At 52.4% G+C, this 21329-nt stretch overlaps 1 protein-coding gene and 1 long non-coding RNA gene across 4 annotated transcripts in view; one reads left to right on the forward strand and one right to left on the reverse strand.

The window, feature by feature from the left end:
• LOC137481673 (uncharacterized) overlaps positions 1 to 21329 on the forward strand; it is a 358787-nt gene that overhangs the window by 266804 nt on the left and 70654 nt on the right. The window contains exon 2 of the long non-coding RNA XR_011003597.1: positions 1687 to 3405. This is a non-coding gene — a long non-coding RNA (uncharacterized lncRNA). The remainder of the gene's footprint in view (positions 1 to 1686; positions 3406 to 21329) is intronic.
• SMAD3 (SMAD family member 3) overlaps positions 3514 to 21329 on the reverse strand; it is a 72330-nt gene continuing 54514 nt past the window's right edge. For all 3 annotated transcript variants that reach the window (XM_068203519.1, XM_068203517.1, XM_068203516.1), the window contains 6 exons: positions 20965 to 21039; positions 20142 to 20192; positions 14688 to 14900; positions 10730 to 10867; positions 8327 to 8471; positions 3514 to 5714 (listed from right to left, as the gene is read on the reverse strand). In XM_068203519.1, the coding sequence (XP_068059620.1) occupies positions 5591 to 5714; positions 8327 to 8471; positions 10730 to 10867; positions 14688 to 14900; positions 20142 to 20192; positions 20965 to 21039 (746 nt within the window). In that variant the 3' untranslated portion in view covers positions 3514 to 5590. The remainder of the gene's footprint in view (positions 5715 to 8326; positions 8472 to 10729; positions 10868 to 14687; positions 14901 to 20141; positions 20193 to 20964; positions 21040 to 21329) is intronic.

Raw genomic sequence — 21329 nt, forward strand, 5'->3', positions numbered from 1 at the left:
CCAGAGCTGGTTGCTGCTGCAGCGTTCCCCGTGCTGGGCTGGCATTCCCAGCTCAGGCATTCCAGTGTTCCCGGCCAGGCCAGGCTGCGGCTGGAGCTCTGGGGATGGCAAAGGCTTCCCTGCCACTAACCCAGCCCCTGGCACCCAGCTTTGGGTTCCTGAACCACGCGTTCCAGGCCCCGGCAGTTCACTCTTTATTTTGGGTGAGGCTTTGAGGTTTTTAATTCCTGCCATTGCCCGTTTCCAGCGGGGACTGGGGCACTGAAAGGCAGGTGACAGCCAGCAGAGCCCCCAGCTCCGCACGGAGTCACTGCAGCCCGCCCGACTTCTGGCACGCCCAGCACAAAGCCTGGACCAGACCCTTCATTACCACATGGCTGGAAACCCGAGTGGAAAAAGCGTTCTCCTAAGTCCTGTCAGGAAAAACAGCCCAAAAGCAGAGAATTCCAGCGAAACCCTCAGGGGGCCGTGAGGAGTTCGCAGCACGGAGCGCGGTGTGCCTCGGCGCCTTCCCGGGGCTCTTCGGAGAGCGCCTGCCCCGAGGCCACGGAGTGCCGGGGATCTGTCACCGTCCCCGGGCTGGCACCTGCCCTGCCCTGCCCGCCGCCCTCCGCGGGCTGCTGGAATTCTGCCCCCGGGCAGTGGCATCAGCCTGGCGGGTAATCAGGAACACCTTCCCACCAGCAGCACAGCGCAGCCACGGACGGATCAGGGAGGGAGGAATCTCTGCTCCTTAAGGCTTTTCTCCAGGATTTACGGCTGGACTCGTGCCCGCAGCTCCTCCGCGGAGACACGGCAGGAATTCGGGGTCTGCTCATGACAGGACACTGCAGGCTGAGCAGTGAACGCTCCTCTGCAGCTCCTGCTCTCCTGAGCTGGTAACAGCTCTCCAGTTCCCTGAGCTGGTGACAGAGCTCCAGTTCCCTGAGCTGGTGACAGAGCTCCTCAATTCCCTGAGCTGGTGACAGAGCTCCAGTTCCCTGAGCTGGTGACAGAGCTCCAGTTCCCTGAGCTGGTGACAGAGCTCCACTTCCCTGAGCTGGTGACAGAGCTCCAGTTCCCCGAGCTGGTAACAGCTCCCCAGTTCCTTACAGTGGAATTCCAGTGGCACTTTGAACCTGAGAATGCTCAGCTGTGTCTAACTCCTCCAGTAAATCCCTGGAACACAGAACTCCACTTCTACTCACCCAATTCCCATTAGTAAAAACAATTAAATGCAATTTAAAAATTATTTTTTATATATTTGGCTCTAAATTCTCGAACCAAACTGTCCCAGCTGTAAAAAGAACAGGGCCAGGGTCTTACGTGTCACTGAGCTGTTGTGTGCTTTACAGGGCAGGACCTTCACTGCACAAACCTAAGGTGCTGCTGTGTCCCAGTTACTGCCATGGCAACACCCCGAACCGTCCATTTGTGCCCTAAACACATCCCTCCGATAGCCCGATTTGCTCACGAGCCTGAGTTTTCAAATCAAAGTTTATTAAAATGTCAAAACCAGACCTTACAGTTCCACATGGAAAGGGAGGGCGTACATGGGACAGGCCTCGAGTAACAAAGGCAGCAACGCTGCAGGGGAAGGCAGGAGGGACTCCCACAGCTCCTGTGGAACCCAGCTGGTCTGGAGGGAGCAGAGGAGGAACCTGCCAGGTCTGGAGGGCCAGAGGATGACCCAGCCAGTTCCAGAAGGGGCAGAGGATGACCCAAGCAGCTCTGGAGGAGCGGGGTTTGGTTTTTAAAGCCCTACCAAGCCCCGAGGAGCACCAAGGGCCCGGCTGGGGCCCTGACTTGGTGCAGCAGCAGCACCGTGGCTCCCGAGGGCTCAGGGGACTTTGTGCTCAGCTCTGTTCTCACATCACAAACTCCTCATTTCCAGCCATCATCAGCAAGGAGCAGATGGAAGATTTAATACTCTGAGTCCTTAACTGCCCCTTCTGCTAAAAATTAAATACTGGATTCATCTGAATAGTTGAGAGAGACACATAAATACAAAAGCAGGTATAAAAGCATAGTAAAAAACATTGAACTTCCCAAGCACACCGCTCAGGCCGCCCCTAGAGAGGGCCTGCTTCTCATCCCAGCTTAGCACAGCCGCCAATTCCGTCCTCCTGCCCCTCAGAGACCAGGAGAGCTCTGGATGCTGTGCATGAGGCTGAAGTCCTTCCCTGGGCCGGGTTCTTGCTGCTTTTCCAGTCGGGAAGCAGCTCAAGGCACAGGTGTCACCACTGCCCGCTTGACATGGGCCCTGAACATCCTTCACCCCGCAGAGGATCCTGCAGGGTTCAACCACGCTGATCCAAGGGGGAGGAAACTGTGAGCAACTCAGGGGCTCCCTCAGCCTTTTCCTGGCACACAGGGGCAGCCAGAGCTCCAGGGAAATGCCTTACGATGGGATTTCTCCATCTTTGTGCATATGCACACTGATTGCTGGAGATTAAGTCAAATGGACAGCACTGGATTACTCCTAAGACAAGCTTAACACCAAATACAACCTGCAATTCAATACACTAACAATAAACAGATCACCACAGCCTGGGAAAGCCAGGCCGTGCTGTGCAGCCACACCGAGGGAAGAGTCAAAGGTCTGCTACTGACTCTGGAGGAACAAAGCCGGGTGAAACCCTGGAGAAACGAGCCCAGCCTGCCATGAAATGAGGATATTCCAGCCTGGAGCTGCAATCTGAGCCAGGGCAGGCTGCTCCCATCCCTTTGAGCTCCACACCAAAGCTGCTTTAATCAACTCCTAGAAGAAATCAAACAAAGCCTCCCTCAGGGCCCTGCTGCCTCCAGCAACCCCAGCCCAATCCCTGCTCCCCGGCCTTGGTGGCCACAGGAATGGGAATTCACCTCCACCTGCAACTGTGACCATGCAGGGCAGTGTGGGCAGGACATCCCTGGGCTCAGCCCCATCCCCTGCCCTGTCCAGGGCCCCGGGCTCTGCTGGGCTCCCCACGGTGACTCCAGAACCCACAGAGCTTTCATGAATCCGGGAGCAGCAAACGAAGGGGAGAGAGGAAATTAATGCTGGAGTGGAGATAATCTCCCCTTTATCTCACTGTACTGCTGGGCCAGCTCACATTTTCCACTGGAAGTCATTTCACTTAAGGGATGATGAGGGGAGATTAACCAAAGTTTTTATGCATCATCTGAATCCTGCGTTTCAAAAGGCCTCAATTAATAATGGTCAGCAATTAATTATCCTTCAGCAAGGGGCTGTAGCTCGGGTTCCCAGCGGAAATCCAGGGTGGCTGAGGAGGTGACTCCGTGTGCAAATTTCATATTAAAGTTGGGATTTATTCCCACTTGTGGCCTCTGGATCAGGCTGGGCTCCTGCTCACACCATCACCTGTAATCCCTGCCTCTGGGATTTCAGATCTCATTTTTGTGGTTAATGCAGGAGGCACCAGAGTTCAAACTTCCTCTGTGATTATGAGGACAACAACAACATTTGTCACCAAAACAAGCAAATAAAACACTCATGGAGGAAACCCGGGGCCATTTTACAGAGCACATTCCCCCCTCTATTTTCAACAGCCAAAACTCAAATATTTCTACAAAATTCAGGATCAATTTTTCTTTACAGCTATGTTAGAAACGTGTATCTGAACCAATGCTGAACCAATCCACGGTGACAACAGACCTGCTTTGTAAATGGCCCCAGAAAATCCTCTTTTCTACAGATCTCTTTTGCACCAGTCTGTGCAGGCAGAGGTGTAACTCAGATCAGACACACTGCAAAATTTAACAAATCCAACGCCCTAAAAGCCTCCAGTGCTGCTTGTGCTGTGCTGCACAGAGCAGCTCCAGTCCAGACTCAGCCAGAGGATATCCCAAAGTCCTGTGTCCCCAGGAGCACATCCACCACTGAGAGTCCTCCTTAGGTTTCAGATGTTTAAACAAGGCAGTTCCTTGTTTCCGAGGGAGCTCCCCAGACCATCCCTCCATCTGCACTCAAGCAGCAGCAGTGGCCTCTGGCATCTGTTCTGGGGGCACCGGGTCCCCTCAGCTCCAGGAGTGGTGGGGTTTGGCAAAGCAGGAGAGGCTGGCAGAGGTCTCGGAGGAACGAGCAGCTGGCAAAGGAGGAGCACGGGAATTCCTGGTGGGTGTTTGATCCAGTTGGTTCCCCCAGTGGATCAGGGCATTCCCACAGAAGTTTGCAGGACTAAAGCTTTATCAAAACCGTCCTCAAGTCCATCCCAGTCAGTCCTTCCCACAGCCACATCCAGCTTGTCTTTCGTAGATAAAAAACAAGGAAAAAAAAGATTTCCATAGGAAACTGATTATCACTTTCTCCCCTCCCCCTCTAATATTTTGGCACAAATGCATAAGATATTCACTGCAGATATAAAGAAACGGATAATTGGACAGCACTGACAAAGTTATGAGACTTATTTGGCACATGTGAACCATAAAAACAAGTGCTAAGGGGTTTTTTCCAGTTGTGGAAGTTGCTTGCCACGACAGTTGCTGCAGGGATAAAAAATATTAAACAGTCTGGAGCATGTATGTTTAAAATGAACATTTTATAATACAAGTCAATACACACTCTCCCAATTTCTCCAGGCAAAAACACATCTTAGAGCATTTTCATCAGCTGGCACAGTTTCACACAGAGGGCTGGCTGTGTCTGAGATGTCCTGGCTGCTGCATGTGACAGCACGGGATCGCCCTCCAGGGCTGCTCCACAGCCAGGCCTGGACATTCCATCCCTGCTCCACCTGGACACGGAGCCCCTCGCGCTTTGGAGAGGCAGAGACTGGGAAAACACAGCCCAGACCTGCTGTCGTTAATGCAGACAGACTGCAGAGAACTGAGCTTGAGCTGCTCCAGGCAGGGCTCCCCACGGGACGGTTCTCCCTCTGGGAGCAGCTCCAGTCAAAAATCACTGCAGCAACACCAGAAAGAGCCTCAGACTGGGCTTTTGCTCCATGTGAACCCAGGCTGATCCACAAGGGCACCACCCCTGGGGCACCAGGCAAGGCTCTGCCTCCTTGCTGCTAGTCCAGTGTGGGAAATTCCTTCTTTTCAGAACATTCCTGGGGGAATTCATTCTTGTGGGTGTTTGAAATGCCTCCTTCGCCCCTGCTGCTGCAGTACCGGTGTGGATCAGGTGGGTGGTGAAGGAACGCATGAGCAGGAGCCATCCCAGAGTCCCACGGGGTCTGGTGTTCCCATCCTGGAGCCCCACAGGCTCTGGTGTTCCTGGGATGCTGCAGGAGCCTGGAGTTGTGTGAGGGAAGGGAAAGTTTCCTGGGAGCTGGGATGGTTCCTGTGCCACACACAGCCTGGAGCCAGGTGAGCCCTGCCTGCTCTCCACTGAAACAACATCCAGCCTTTTATCCTCACCAACTCCAGCTCCAAATTCCAACTGCAGCGGCCCCGGAGCACCCCGACCAAAGTGCCGACAGTTTCAGTGGAAGTGGCTTAAATGGGTATTTCAAAACAACAACAAAACAAAGAAAACCCACTTCTTTTTTGGTTTTGAAGCGGATTTTTTTCTCATCGCTTGAGTAACTGGGGAGTTGTTGACTATGCCTTTGCTAAGGGTGTTCCAGAGTCTTTGTTCCCCCACGGGCCCCCAGGAGGAGCTTCCTTAGGAGACGCTGGAGCAGCGGATGCTGGGGGAGCCCATCTGTGTGAGGACCTTGTCCAGCCACTGCAAGGGCCCGTTGAGGTGCAGCTCGATCCAGCAGGGAGTGCTGGTCACAGTCTGCCTCCTGCCAGGGGGAAGAGAACACAACACCAACGTGACGGACAGAAAAGGTTTCCCAGCTCCAGAGCTGCTTCCACAACCACCCTGGCCAAAGGAATGGCTCTCCTCTGGAACAGCCTCTGGCCTGCGCTGCTGATTTCTTTCAAAAACCCACCTTGTCCCTTCATATTTGTTATGATCCCACAGGAGCAACTTGCTATTTACTGCTCAGATTCCTGGGAACAGGCAGCTGATTCCCTGAAGGGAAAGGATGGTGTTGATCTAAGCAAACCCATTTTTCATTCGCAGACCTTTCCTAGTTAGACAGCAAGGTCCGTGTTCACCAAATATGTTCAGTTTCCCTATGCACAAGACAAGGATATTCACTTTTTACTGTACCCTTGGGTTTTAGGAGAATGTGGAAGGGCTGGGAAGAGCTCACCCCAAGCCCTGCAGATCTTTCCTGCATCCATGGGCCCTGCTGGGCCTGCTCTGACCTTTCCCTGCACAAATCCCTGCTCCCCTCCTCTCCCTGAGCCCAGACCCCATGGGTATCTCCAGAAGGCAAAGCACGGAGATGGGGAGGAAAAGAAGGAAAGGGAGACCAAGACACGGAGCCAGGGGCTCTCCCTCCTCTGCTGAGGCATGGCTGAGGTCTTGTTCCAGGCAGGCACAGCTGCTGTGGAGGAGGGAGATTACAAAGCAGGGGAAACAGCCTGGAAACAGCCTCGCTTTACACCCCCACTTCCCACAGAAGCTGTCCTTGGAATCTGGTGATGGGAGGGAGAACCTGAAATCTCTGGGATCCAGGGACAACCAGGGGTGAAACGGGAAGCCTGTGCTGGGGGGGCTGCCCTGAGCTCCCACCACCATCCCCGTCCCTGTCCATCACAGGCTGCTCATGGAATTGGCTTCTCCCCCATCCCAGCACCAAATCCCTGGCACAGAGGAGCACTAAACACCCCCATCCAGACTGCCCACGGGTGAACCAGGAATCAGGGAACAGCCCTCTGGATGCTCCCACAGGAGCATCTCCATCTCTGCATCAGATGGAGAAGTCTGTGGCAAGGAGAGGCAGGATGGGGAGAGCAGCCCCGGTGTGAGCGCAGGCTCTCGGTGCCTGCGCAGCCCCGCGGGGATCCCTGACTTTCCGTAAGTCACGCTCGTCTGGAGCTCATTAGGGCCTGGCTGGGAGCCAGCCCTGAGCTGCTCTGGCCCCAGCTCAGGATGATTTCAAAACAAAATGGACTCCAAACATCTGGAGAAATGAAGAAAGTGGCAGAGCAACGTGCAGGGCTCAGGCTCCAGCTGGTCCTGAGGCCTCTCCCCTCCTGCCGCAGAGCAGCCCTGGAAAGGCAGCGACCCCACGGAGCTCCAAGTAAGGCCACAGCTCTAAAGGGTGCAGAGTCAAATATTTCCACATCACTCTGGGCTTAAATCCTCACCAGCTTTCCCTCTCAGAAAACAACACCCATTTTCCACTGAACTTCACTTCCCTTGCTTGTACCATCCACCCCTGATTGCTCTCCCTCGGATGTTTGCTCACCAGTGGGGTGACAGAGCAAAACTATGGAATACTCTGTTCCCACGGCATCTCCAGTGTCCTTGTGGGGTCAGAGTGACCACATCATCCATCCCACACACCAGACCTCCTGCATCTCCCTTTTAGCCTCAGTATTCACGGGGAAAAACAGTGATCCTGCTGCTCCCACATTCTCCCACTTGCTCCATGGCAAGCCCTAAGGAAAGGATCAGGAGATTTAACTATAATTTTAACTGTAATATTTAACTGTAATTTTGCAGGAACTCTCACGTTTTTTTCAAATAGAAATTTTTCATGCCAATCTGCTTTTATTGTACCCCCATTAGTCCCTGCTATAAGAAGCATTAAATCCAACCCATGGGAAGCACTCACACTGTACTTCCACAAGGGCATGGAGGGACAGGACACAGGGAATGGATCCCACTGGCAGAGGGCAGGGTTGGATGGGATATAGAAGGAATTCCTGTGAGGCTGGGCAGGCCCTGGCACAGGTGCCCAGAGAAGCTGTGGCTGCCCCTGGATCCCTGGATGTGTCCATGGCCACACTGGAGCAACGTGAGACAGTGGAAGGTGTCCCTGTCCATGGCAGGTGTGGCACCGGATGGGCTTTAAGGTCCCTTCCAACACAAACCATTCCAGGAGTCTATAATCCTGTCTTGATAGAAGTGCAGTCTTAAGACACTCAACCCATCCAAAACATATCTAATTTTAAGGAAAAAACGTTGTGTTTCCTACATGGACCACGTGGATTTATCTGCGTGCTCCAGATAAAGCTCCTTCTTCTTACCACACGTGGCCTTCCAGGTGTATCCCATGAAGAGACCCGACCAACCCATTCCCAAGAGCCACAGCCCATCTGTGCCCCTGAACAGGCTGACTCCCCTGCTCCACACAGCAGTGCCAGCTCTGCAGGGCTCTCCCAGCCGGGAGCTGAGGAGGAGCAGAGCCGGGGGTGATCCCCCAGCCGTTCCCAAGAGCCACAGCCCATCTGTGCCCCTGAACAGGCTGACTCCCCTGCTCCACACAGCAGTGCCAGCTCTGCAGGGCTCTCCCAGCCGGGAGCTGAGGGCTGGCAGCAGCCCGGGTGGTCCCACCTGTACTCGGCGCCCCAGCCCTTGACGAAGCTCATGCGGATGGTGCACATGCGGGTCAGCTGGTACACGGCCTCGAAGCCCTGGTTCACCGACTGCGCCAGCAGCGCAGCGAACTCCTGGTTGTTAAAAATCTTCAGGTTACAGCCTGGGGGAAAGGACACAGCAAGGACAAGGCATTGGCTTGATGGGATTGAGAAGTCTGGCTTTTTCAGAGGAACTCCAGGCTGCTTTCCCGTGCCCTCAGAGCCAGGAACGGAGGCTGACACATTTTCACAGGAGGAAGGAAAAGGGGAGAATTCTGAATGCTGGAGCCCCCCAGCAGACTGTGACTGAAGAGACCAGGCTTGGGAACCTCCTGTGGAACCTCCTTCTCTCTGCTGGACACCATTTGCTTCCTATTGTAATTTAAAGCCAGACTGTGACTGAACACTCAACAGCAGAGATCCCTGCAGGGCCTGGAGGGGAGGAATGCACAGGCTGAAAAGAGAGCTCCCTGTGCTGGACGGACACGAGTCTGTCACAGAACGGGGAAGCTCTGAAGTGAAACCACTCTGACACACCACGAAGCAGATCTGAGGGTTAAAGAGGCTGCCAGGGCTGGTGGCAGGGCTGCTCCTGCTAAAATCCTCTCTCCACTTTCACTATCATGTGCCAAACACTTTCCTTTTAAAACTGAAGTTTTTCCCCTGATGTTTAGCCCCAGCTAAACAACTGAGAACAACTTATTCAACTGTTCTTAGGGGGAAAAGGTGAAATATAATAACATCTTTCATAGTTTACATAAATAAAGGAATGCCCCACTCATTTTAAAAGTGTCTGCTTTCTCCCAGATAACCATAAACAATTTAAACTCTGAAACCAAGCACTCAGCTAAGGCTCATTTGGGATTGGGCCACGGCTGAAAAACAACATTTGGAGTGGGCTGCATTGTGTTTTGCTAAGAATCACTTGTGAGCCTCCTCTCCTGGGCTGGACTCATCTGGTGTGGAGCACAGGGTGAGCACAGCAGCTGCAGGAAGCACTGCCCACTTCTGGAACCAGGGAAGAGCCCAGGGGCTGCAGTCTCAGGGGGCCTGAAGGGAAGTTTGAAGGGTGAAAGGGTCAGGGCCAGGCTGAGCTCAGGGGAGCAGGATGAACTCCAGGAGGATCCCAGTGCTGGATCCCAGCCCTCGGGAGCACTTGGGAACAGGTCTCTCCATGGGCGAGAGTGGCAATGACTCGATCCTGTCAACAAGGCAATGAAGAAACTGCGTCAGACCCAGCAAAGATTTGAACAACAGGCGGCCAAAAACTGTGGCAAAAGCGGGGAGAGCTGGATCCAAAAACTGAGCCTGAGCTGGGTCTGAGCGGAAATGTGGGCTTTTCATGTCTGCAGATGTTGACTCCAGCCAGCGTGGACTCCTGTGATGTGGTGGAGAATTAAGTCATAATTTGCAGCACTGGCAGCTGCATCTGAGAAAGGAAACCCAATAGGATGGGCCAGGGCTTGGAGCGTATGGATCTCCTCTCAAAAGAAAAGAATTCAAATATTTCTAAACAAAGAAGTTCAGTTTTTAAATATATACAGGCTTTTAACTGTAAAAAAGTCAGCTTGTGTAAGCTTAGCTAAATAACCAAATTCCATTTCAAACAGCATCTCCTCTCTTACCAGCTTTTTGCATTTATCTCACAAAAAAGTCTTTCCTTCCCAAATAGATGAAATAAAGGATCTTGTAATCTTTCTTGTAATCTTGTAATCTTTCTTGTAATCTTGTAATCTTTCTTGTAATAAATGATCTTGTAACCAGAACAATGAGGTGTCTGAAAATGTGATGTCTTTAGAACAAACTAATTCACACAGAGGAAGGGATTTTACTAGAGACCAGGAAAAAAGGAACAATTTAAATCTATTATGGGTGAATCTAAATTAAGAGAAATTTCTTACCATCACTTAGAGGCACAAACAGAATTATCAAGGTGTCTGTGAGATAATTACAGTACAACAGTGGACTGATAAAACACTGAAGGAACAAGTGGCAGATTGTGCTCTAAGCTGCCCTTAGATTCTGTTCCGTTGGATGAACATAGTGTAACTATTAAACCCCCACAGCAGCTTCCTTCAGCAGCACCTCCACCCCTCAGGCGATAAAAATGCCCTGCTGGAACTGCCGAGCGGCTTCTAAAAGAGTAAAATAGATTTTCCAAAGAATTTGTGGACTCCCCTTCCCTGGAAGTGCTCCAGGCCAGGCTGGACGGGGCTTGGAGCCGCATGGGGCAGCGGCCGGTGCGGAAGGGGATGCTGCAGCCCAAGCCAAGCCAAGGCTTTGTATGACTTTACAGAAGCCTGGAGATGCCCCCGGCCAGCCCCAGAGTGGCAGGGCAGGGCAGGGCAGAGCAGTCCCCGGGCGGTGCTGTCGGCCTTACCTGGGGGGATCTTGCACACCGTGGCCGGGTGCCAGCCGTAGCGCTGGTTGCAGTTCGGGGACTGCACGAAGATGGCGCTGTCGCTGAGGCACTCGGCGAACACCTCCCCGCCGATGTAGTACAGCCTCACGCCGCGGCCTGCGACACAGCGAGCGGTCAGCGGGGAAAACACCGGCGAAAGGCGACCCCGGGGCAGGGACGGCTCCCTCAGGAGGGGAAACAACGGGGAAAACTGACCCGGGGCAGGGATGGCTCCCTGATGGGGGAAATATCGGGGAAAACTGACCCGGGGCAGGGACGGCTCCCTCAGGGGGAAACACCGGGGAAAACTGACCCGGGGCAGGGATGGCTCCCTGATGGGGGAAATACCGGGGAAAACTGACCCCGGGGCAGGGATGGCTCCCTCAGGGGGAAACACCGGGAAAAACTGACCCGGGGCAGGGACGGCTCCCTCAGGAGGGGAAACACCGGGGAAAACTGATCCCGGGGCAGGGATGGCTCCCTCAGGGGGAAACACCGGCGAAAGGCGACCCCGGGGCAGGGACGGCTCCCTCAGGGGGAAATACCGGGAAACACCGGGGAAAACTGATATGGCTCCCTCAGGGGGAAACACCGGGGAAAGGCGACCCCGGGGCAGGGACGGCTCCCTCAGGGGGGGAAACACCGGGGAAAACTGACCCGGGGCAGGGATGGCTCCCTGATGGGGGAAATATCGGGGAAAACTGACCGCGGGGCAGGGACGGCTCCCTGATGGGGGAAACACCGGGGAAAACTGACCCCGGGGCAGGGACGGCTCCCTCAGGGGGAAACACCGGGGAAAACCGACCCCGGGGCAGGGACGGCTCCCTGATGGGGGAAATATCGGGGAAAACCGACCGCGGGGCAGGGACGGCTCCCTCAGGGGGAAACACCGGGGAAAACTGACCCGGGGCAGGGATGGCTCCCTCAGGGGGAAATATCGGGGAAAACTGACCCCGGGGCAGGGACGGCTCCCTCAGGAGGGGAAACAACGGGAAAACTGACCCCGGGGCAGGGACGGCTCCCTCAGGAGGGGAAACAACGGGGAAAACTGACCCGGGGCAGGGATGGCTCCCTGATGGGGGAAATACCGGGAAAACCGACCGCGGGGCAGGGACGGCTCCCTCAGGGGAAACACCGGGGAAAACCGACCCGGGGCAGGGATGGCTCCCTGATGGGGGAAATATCGGGGAAAACTGACCCCGGGGCAGGGACGGCTCCCTCAGGGGAAATACCGGGAAAACCGACCCGGGGCAGGGATGGCTCCCTGATGGGGGAAATACCGGGGAAAACTGATCCCGGGGCAGGGACGGCTCCCTCAGGAGGGGAAACACCGGGGGAAACTGATCCCGGGTCTGGGACGTTTCCCTCAGGGGGGAAACAGGAGGGAAAACTGACCCCTGGCAGGGACGGCTCCCTCAGGGGGGAAGCAACGGGGAAAACTGACCCGGGGGCAGGGACGGCTCCCTCAGGAGGGGAAACACCGGGAAAAACCGACCCCGGGGCAGGGACGGCTCCCTCAGGGGGAAACACCGGGGAAAACCGACCCCGGGGCAGGGACGGCTCCCTCAGGGGGGAAACAAGAGGGAAAACTGACCCCGGGGCAGGGATGGCTCCCTCAGGGGGAAACACCGGCGAAAGCCGACCCCGGGGCAGGGACGGCTCCCTGATGGGGGAAATACCGGGGAAAACTGATCCCGGGCTGGGATGGCTCCCTCAGGAGGGGAAACAACGGGGAAAACTGATCCCGGGGCAGGGACGGCTCCCTCAGGGGGAAACACCGGCGAAAGCCGACCCCGGGGCAGGGACGGCTCCCTGATGGGGGAAATACCGGGGAAAACTGATCCCGGGCTGGGATGGCTCCCTCAGGAGGGGAAACAACGGGGAAAACTGATCCCGGGGCAGGGACGGCTCCCTCAGGGGGAAACACCGGGGGAAACTGATATGGCTCCCTCAGGGGGAAACACCGGGAAAAACTGATCCCGGGTCTGGGACGTTTCCCTCAGGGGGGAAACAAGAGGGAAAACTGACCCCGGGGCAGGGACGGCTCCCTCAGGGGGAAACACCGGGGAAAACTGACCCCGGGGCAGGGACGGCTCCCTCAGGGGGAAACACCGGGAAAAACTGACCCCGGGGCTGGGATGGCTCCCTGACTGGGGTAAAAGTGCTCCAGGGTCTGGGACAGCTCCCTGATGGGGGAAATAAACTGACCCCGGGGCTGGGACGGCTCCCTCACAAACTGCTCCAGGGGCTAGGACAGCTCCCTCAGGGGGAAAACACCGAAAACTGGCCCCGGGCAGGGATGGCTCCCGCAGGGGGGAAACTGCCCCAGGGACTGGGATGGCGCCCTTGGGGCGGGGGAAAATACCTGGAAAAATTGACCCCGGGGCTGGGATGGCTCCCTCAGCCAGCTCTAAACCAGCAGCTCAGCTACCAATGATGGAAACTGTCCCACTGGACATTCCACTAAACTGCTCCATGGGCCAGGGCAGCTGAGGGAGGCAGGAGCAATTCCAGCTGGAATTGTACCTCCAGCCCCAGCCAGGTCAGAACACGCACACTGATACTTTCCATATGAATGTTCTATCAGTCAACACATGAAAGCCATCAATTCTATCAGTTAACACATGAAAATCATTATTTCTTCTGAAAGTCATCCCAGCTGGACACAACTGTTTGGGGATTTACTCAGTGATTTAGAATGAAACTCCATAGCACTTCCAAATCCTTGCCTTTTGCTGGAGATGACTTTGTGTACAAGGATGCATACAGTGCCCATAGGTGTTTACACAAATCATTCAAATCTCAGTTAATAAAGGAACAAAGTTGAAGAATACATTTTGTTGCTCAAATAAACATTTGATGTGGTCTCACATTCCTGTTTGAATGTGTTGCTTTCATCCTTCCACAGAGCAGAAGGAGTCTACAGCATCTAAAATCTGATTTCTGAATCTTGGTGGGTTCTGGGCATTGGAGTCTAATAATCTTCAAAATAAGCAAGGAAAGATCCTCCTGTACAAGAGGGAGGATTCTCTGATTGCTCAGGAAAGGGGAGCAGAATTAGGACAAAAATCAGGATAATTTTGATAGGAGTCAGCAGAAAACAGTAAAGAACAAGCAATTGACTTTTACCAAAATTGCAGAAATTTGGGATGTTCCACTTAGCACAAGTTTCACTGAAAACAAATTGGCTGGGACCTTGCAGGGAAAGTGGAAACTGACATGACAATCAAGGAGCGCAGTTTCCATTTATAAAAGGTCAGTCAGAAAATAAAACAGTGCAGGAGGAGAAAGGAACACACAAAATAATCCCTGACATTCCTCCAGACACACACAGCGTGTGAAATAGTTTAAATTCTATGACATGCAGCAATCTTAGCACTCCTTGGTGCATTTTTATATTACGATTATGTGAAAAAACACAACTGGCATTGTCGTATGGGGGGTGAACCTGCTGCAATCCACAGATATTCCCACCCAGGGCTCTGAACCTGCTGACTGAGGGGGTTTTGAGGAGGGGTATTTGAGGAGGGGTTTTGAGGAGGGGTATTTGAGGAGGGGTATTTGAGGAGGGGTATTTGAGGAGGGGTTTTGAGGAGGGGTATTTGAGGAGGGGTATTTGAGGAGGGGTTTTGAGGAGGGGTATTTGAGGAGGGGTATTTGAGGAGGGGTTTTGAGGAGGGGTTTTTGAGGAGGCGTTTTTGAGGAGGCGTTTTCGAGGATGGGTTTTTGAGGAGGGGTATTTGAGGAGGGGTTTTTGAGGAGAGGTTTTGAGGAGGCGTTTTCGAGGATGGGTTTTTGAGGAGGCGTTTTCGAGGATGGGTTTTTGAGGAGGGGTTTTTGAGGAGGGGTTTTCGAGGAGGGTTTTTTGAGGAGGGGTTTTGAAGAGGGGTTTTTGTGGGGTGTCCCCCTGCCCAGGGCCAGGCGGCAGAGGAGTTACCGATGTGCCGCCGGGTGAGCTCCACGGCCGCGTTCCTGTTGACGTTGGACAGCAGACCCAGGCAGAAGCGCTCTGAGTTGGAGGGGTCGGTGAAGCCATCCACGGTCATGGAGGGCTGCGAGGCGTGGAAGGTCTCCCCCACCCTCTGGTTGAGCTCGTAGTAGGATATGGAGCACCAGAAGGCCGGCTCGCAGTAGGTCACGGGCTGCAGGTCTGCACCAAACAAAAGCCAAATCAGCCACAGAAAGGGGGGATGAAAAAAAAAACCCAACTGGTTTGGAATATTGTTCTGCTTCATTCCTCAGGCTGACTTCAACCGAGGTTTCATTTTAATGGACCACAGCAAGGAGGTGACATCACCCCCGGAGCTTCTGGCACGTGGAGCAATCACAAATAGTCAAAGGCATTACTCACTTAGCAAGCGGGGTGTCACTGAGCAGCCTCACACTTGGGGGAAATGAAAGAAATAAACTCAGCTTTACTATGAAATGTGGGATCACTTTTAGGCAGCCAGTTCCTTACGGAGATGAAGAAAAAGAAGGAGCAGAAAATCATGGAAAGCATAAAGCACAAAGCTGCTGTCGATAGCACAGGTGTGCTGCACCCTAAATCTGTGCACTTCCTACCAGTAAATCCAACTTTCCTTCTCACTGACCCTGCTGTGACCTCTCTGGCACCAAAGTGATTTAAAAACCTTCTCCCAGTGCACTGGATCTCAAATCATCACAGGAAAATCCATTTTCCCAGCAGGTGAAGGCTCAGCTCTTCCCCTGGGGTCCTGGTTTGCCTCGTGGACCAAAGCCAAGGGGCTGAAGCTGAGGAGCAGAGGGAGCTGAGGCAGCCTCAGGAAGGCAGGGTGGGCACTCAGACAGCACTGAGTGATTTCACTGCTCCCACCGGAGCCCAGGAGACTCCAGCAGAGCAAGGCTCAAGGAAAATTTCCTGGAAATGCAGCCCAAAGAGGTGCCCAGCCCTGCTGAGAGCCAAGCTGAGCAGGGGACTGCAAAGCAGACCCAGCCAATTCCTGAGTGCTGTTCCCCACATCCAGTGCAGGAGAAGCACTCCCTCCAGCCCTCCCCAAATTTATCACTTCATCCCCATTCAAATGGTGCTAAAAGACAGAACAGAAGAGCTCCCATCTGGCCAAGCAGTTAACATCAAGCAGCAAACCCCAGCTTTTTCCATAGGCTTTCCCATCTGCTGCTCCTGCAGGGCTTAGGAGAAGGTGGGGCTTAAGAGATCATCTCCAAAAAAAATCCAAGACAGGTTTTCACCACCCCAGCCTCCTCTCACACTGACCAAGGTCTCTGCAGAGGTTTGGGAGTCTCTTCTCACCTGTACCTGTTACTCCATACCTTCAGGCACAGGCTGGAGCAGCCAAAAGGCACACTGGCTTCCTCTCCACTGCTGGAAGAGTTCCCAGAGTAGCCAATAATCAGGAAAAACACTCTGGTTTCTGCTTTGTTACAAGCTTTGCTGACAGCAAATAAGGAATTGAATAGAAGTACATCTGGGAGCTCTGTAATCCTTAGCAAGCTTCAAAATCCCTGAAATTTGGAGCTTACACCCATTCCCAGCTTCTTTTACCTGCCACTTCCTCACACTTGAATGTTATAGCTCAAAGCAAGCCCCTCTCTTGATAGAAAGATCATTTCACACATCCAGGAGGGACACAAGTTTACTGTCCCTGCCTTTTTCTCCTGCACGGCCCATCTGGTGTTCCCATTGGAAACTGCCACACCAGGCAAGGTTTTTCCAGCAGCAGCTGTGGCCACCTCAGGACTGCTCTGGGTTCTGTAGCCCCAGCACAGTTTGGAGAGAGGCCCAGCAAACACCAGCTCTGCCCAGAGCCTCCCAAGGTGAATCCACCCACCAAAGAAAACAGATCAGTTCCACATGACTGGGCTCTTACTCCACAGCAAGTGCTTTTCTAATCAAAAGGCTGCTCAGCTCCAGAAAAATCAACTTGTGTTGATCCTTAACTAATATCCTCAGGTTGGAGTTATTCAAGTTATAAAAACACTGAAACCTCTCCATGGTTTTGTGGTCCTTTCCTTCAGAAACCACCTCCACCTCCTTGGGGCTCAAGGGAACTGTGGATTCCTCACTGAAGGATGTACAGAAATTTTATTTCTGGCTTATCTGCAGCTTGAGGAAAGACATAAACCAACAAATCCCGGTTTGAGGAAAAGCTTGTCTCTAAAAACTGCAACCAAGTTTTTAATGATGCTGCTTTCTCCTGTGATTTGTAGTTTTAAACTTCAGCTTAAGCTGCTGTGGGATGGGCAAGTTCTCTCTTGTGTTAGAGCTGTCCTAAATATGCATTTTCAATTTATGGCTTCAGTGTTTGGGGAAAAGGAAGAGAACGCAGCTCCGCTAAAGCCAAAGAGCCCTGTGGAGGTACACAATCAATAAAACAGGATACATGAAACCCAGGCAAATCCTGCCTGAACCATCTCTGCACAATTTCAGCCTTGACTCAGAAACAGCTTTGCTGTCAGAAGTGTCCTCTGGGTCCTGGGATGGTCCCAGCCCTGCATCCTCCCTGCCAGATGAAAGTGCTGGGGAAAATCTGCTGCCTGCTCAGCTCCCCCCCTGAGCACAGGGAGGCTGTGACCCTCGTGTCAGGGAAAGTGTCTGATCACAACGTGGCTCACAGCTCGCTGAGAGACGTTTCCAACGGTGCCAGTCCCAACCCCCTCCTTGGAAACGAGGAGATGCAGAGAGGTGAGTGCTCCCTTCCCTCTGCAGCCAGGGAAGGCTGGCTGTGCCCCGGGACAGGGGACAGAGGGACGAGGATGTGACCAAGGGCCATGTGCTCATTGCTCTGACAGCTCCTGCGTCAAGTCCTTCAGTGGAGCAATCCCTGACAATGGATTTCCTGTGCTCCAGGGACAGCCCCCTCGGAACAACAATGTGTGTGTGACCACAGGGCTGCTCCTCAGCCAGCCTCAACTCCCTGACCTCATTCCCAATGCCCACAGAATGCTGGCAACTCTCCTTTCATTTTGTTTTTAGTATTTCCCTCAGTTCGTGTTTCAGCAATAGGGAAGAGATCCTTGGGTATCTGTGACTTCCACTTAAAGCTTTTGTATGACAACTGAAAACTTGACAACTGCGATTTGGAACCAAAACTCAAGCACTTCCAACTCCAACACAAACTGAAAGGAGAATTAGAAAAAAAAAAATCCCAATATGTTACCTTGCAACGCTTGTGTGCCTGGGAATGGAAAGATGAAATTCCCTGAGCCCTTCCATGCCACGTTTCGGCCTGACATGGAAAACCTGCCCTGGCCCTGGAGGTAACCCTGCCCCTGGTGTCACACTTGGTTTGCCTTGTGCTGCTTTATTGCCTCTGGAACTGCCTGGAATATGGCCATGGGATTTAAGTCTAAAGTTCAGTTTGCACAACGTGAACTGTCTTAAGAGCTCCAGGTAGCTCTGCTCAAATAAGCAAAGCAATCCTGGGACATTGTTTTCTTCATGGCAAAGCTTCCCCTCTGCTCGAGAGCTGAGAAACTCCCTCCTTGCACACGCTGCTGTGGGGTTTGCATTTCTGTTCCATTTTCTCCACAGATACACACAGAAAGCCTCATTAGACTTCTGCAGGGCAAAGTCCAGCCCTGGACAGTGGAGCTTGCTTACCCAGGAATTACAGGAGTGCTGCAGCAGGTCACCAGCCACCAGCAGCTCCTTCCTGGGCTGTGACCATCAGGCTGAAGGTCTGATTTCCCTGCGAGCAGCTCCTTGCTGCAGATAAACCATTTACAACACTCATGTGATGACAATTTTGCCCTTGGACACTTTTAAGTGTGGCTCAGCTGCTCTTTCATTTATTATTTCATAGCTTCCTCAAAGGCAAACATTTACAATAAAATTAAAAGCAACAAGAAGTTCTTCATTTGTGGAAGCTCCTGCCTGAGAGCAATAAATACGGTTTGCAAGAATTCAAAGGCATTTTTTAATGCTGGTAAATTAAACTGCTTCTCTGCTGTCTCCTCCTCAGACTACAAAGAGATTCCTCGTGCTTTACCAGCTTCACCTGCTCCTTTTTTTTGTCCCCAGACAGCACCTGAGACATCTGATGTGTTACCAACCAGTGTCCCTGTCAGGAAGGATATGGGGGGTTTGTTTCCCAGGAACTCCTTTCTGCCTTATGGAAGGCAGATATCACTTGCCAGGCTGAGTTTGTTACATAGAATTGGCTTTTTAGTTTTAGGTTGAAAAAATTGCAGGAAAAATTGAAAGAAAAGCTCATCAGCTCCCAGGCAGCACACAGGGAAAAATGAAATAAAAATGTCTCAGTCATGCATTCTCTTCTTGGGCTGTAGCAGTTAAAGAAATAGAAGTTTTGTGTCACCATGGCAATATTAAAAAAAAAAAAAGGGGGGGGGGAAAGAAATCCTCTGTTCAACAGCCCCAAGATACCCAAAAGTCAGCCAATGACTGACAAATTTTGGAGCAGTGTCAAAGTCCTGCGTGCCAGGATTAAAAGCATATGTAAACTTTATGGCCATGATTATTCCAGAGTAGTCTCAAGTGGGCTCTGTCTGCTGCCTTAATGAACAGTTGGGGAGCTGATCCTGCAGCCAGGCAGAGCTGGGAGGGATTTTTATGGCACAGCAATTGCAAACAGGGCAGGAGCTCAGAGTGATGGAGATCAGAATAAAGGGAAAATAAAGGGTGGGACTTCTGAGATAACAGAGCTGCAGAGAGAGCCACAAAAGCTCTCGTGGTGTCTCAGAGGTTCAGCTGCTCTCCCTTCTCCTCAGGGTTCCCGTTTGCTGTCACAGGTGTGGGATGAGTCAGTGCCAGTTGGGGCTGGAATGTGCTCCCTGTGCCCAGGATGGAGCTGGAGGGAAATACAACTCCAGACTGCAGAGTGACTTGGGTTTGGGTGAGGAAAAGCAGCTGGTGTGAGCCAGATCAGTCCTCCCCTGCACCTGTGCTTTGTGCATCTCCCCCGCCACCACCACCTCTGGTGCTCCAGGAATGCTGTCCACGACCTCTCCATTCCCTGGCATTCCTGCACATTCCCTGGTTATTTGGCCTCTCCAACCCCACACCAACCAATCTCCTCCACTTCTCTCTGCTCAGACCATGCTCAGTCTCACAGAATCACAGAATTCCAGGAGGTGTTGACTTAAAAGGGACCTTAAATCCCATCCAGTTCCACCTCCTGCCTTGTCCAGGGACACCTTCCCCTGTCCCAGGGTGCTCCAGCCTGGCTGTGGACACTTCCTGGGATCCAGGGGCAGCCACAGCTCCTCTGGGAATTCCATCCCAGCCCCTCCCCACCCTCCCAGGGAACAATTCCCTGCTCACATCCAATCCAAAGCTGCCCTCTGGCAGATTAAAACCATTGGAATATTGCAAGAAGTGCACAAACTCAACAGCATCATTCAAATGTCACCCTCTTGACAGTAATTACAGCTCCCGAGATCATGTGCTTACCCAGGTTGTTGTGTGCTGGAGACATGGGGTTTGGTGATAAGTTTGGAGAACCTGAAAATCAAGATGGGGTAATTACTGCTATGGAATCTGCACCAGGAAAAACATTCACAGGATCTGCAGTGCTGCCCAGGCTTGTTGGAGGGACAACCCACTGCTCACTGCAGGCTCATTTCTGACACTGCAGCTTCTCTGATGCTCACTACTCCGTACAGGAGCTTTCAACTATCACCTTGCTGCCCCTTCACAGGGAATTCACTGGAGTTTAACCCACTGACTTTCCAAACTGAGCAGCACTTGGCTGTTTTGCTTTCAGGTATCATCCTGACAAACCCAGTTAGCTGGGCATTAAAGAGCTTGGGTGTACTCTGCCAGACAAAATAAAATTAAAACCACAACACTTTATATCCCAAACCCTGCTGGGTTTGGGACAATGGAGTATTGGATCAGGTTACACAGATCTGACCAAAAAGCTGTCAGAATTTTATCCTCAATCATGTACATTTGCCACAAGTTCTGGGTCTATATGTTCAATATCTGCACTTGGATGTCACATGGACGCAGACAGGTGGTGCAGCCCATTTTTATTTTTCCTTTCACACTGTTCTGAGCTGTTTTCTTTATTTGTTTTTTAATAACAAGGGAAGTCCACGACATCTGAACATTAATATGGATTATCTGAACATAATATGTGGATTATTTGAACATAAATTAGGTACCCTCATTCCAAACCTGGCTACTTCTTTTTGTGGCAAAGAGAGAAAATCTGACCATTCAACTTCCTTTGGGATACAGCCACTAAATAAAATCCCCAAAGGTGACTCACCTGCATCCATGCTGGGGTTCATCTGGTGGTCACTGGTTTCTCCATCCTCACTCAGATAGCCTGGAGGAGGGGTCTCTGGAGGCACAAAACCATCACGCTGTCAGTGCAACTGAAAAGTCTAGATTGTAGGCACCAAAAACATTCACTTTGTCATTCACAAGGAGCTCAAATTCTTTTTTATTACTTTTCTTTCTCAAGCTGCTGGAGGGAGGAGCCGGCACAGCCAGGGTGATATCCATATTTGTGAATAACAGAGGAAGGGGAAAACAAAAAAATCCGGATTTTCAGTCCCGTGAAACTTTAAGCCATGGAGGCAGTTTTCTGTCCACATATTTTTCCTCTCCTGGAGTGCAGCTGCATAACTT

This window comes from Anomalospiza imberbis, chromosome 13 (genome assembly GCF_031753505.1).
Source record: "Anomalospiza imberbis isolate Cuckoo-Finch-1a 21T00152 chromosome 13, ASM3175350v1, whole genome shotgun sequence".
Classification (NCBI taxonomy): Eukaryota; Metazoa; Chordata; class Aves; order Passeriformes; family Viduidae; genus Anomalospiza; species Anomalospiza imberbis.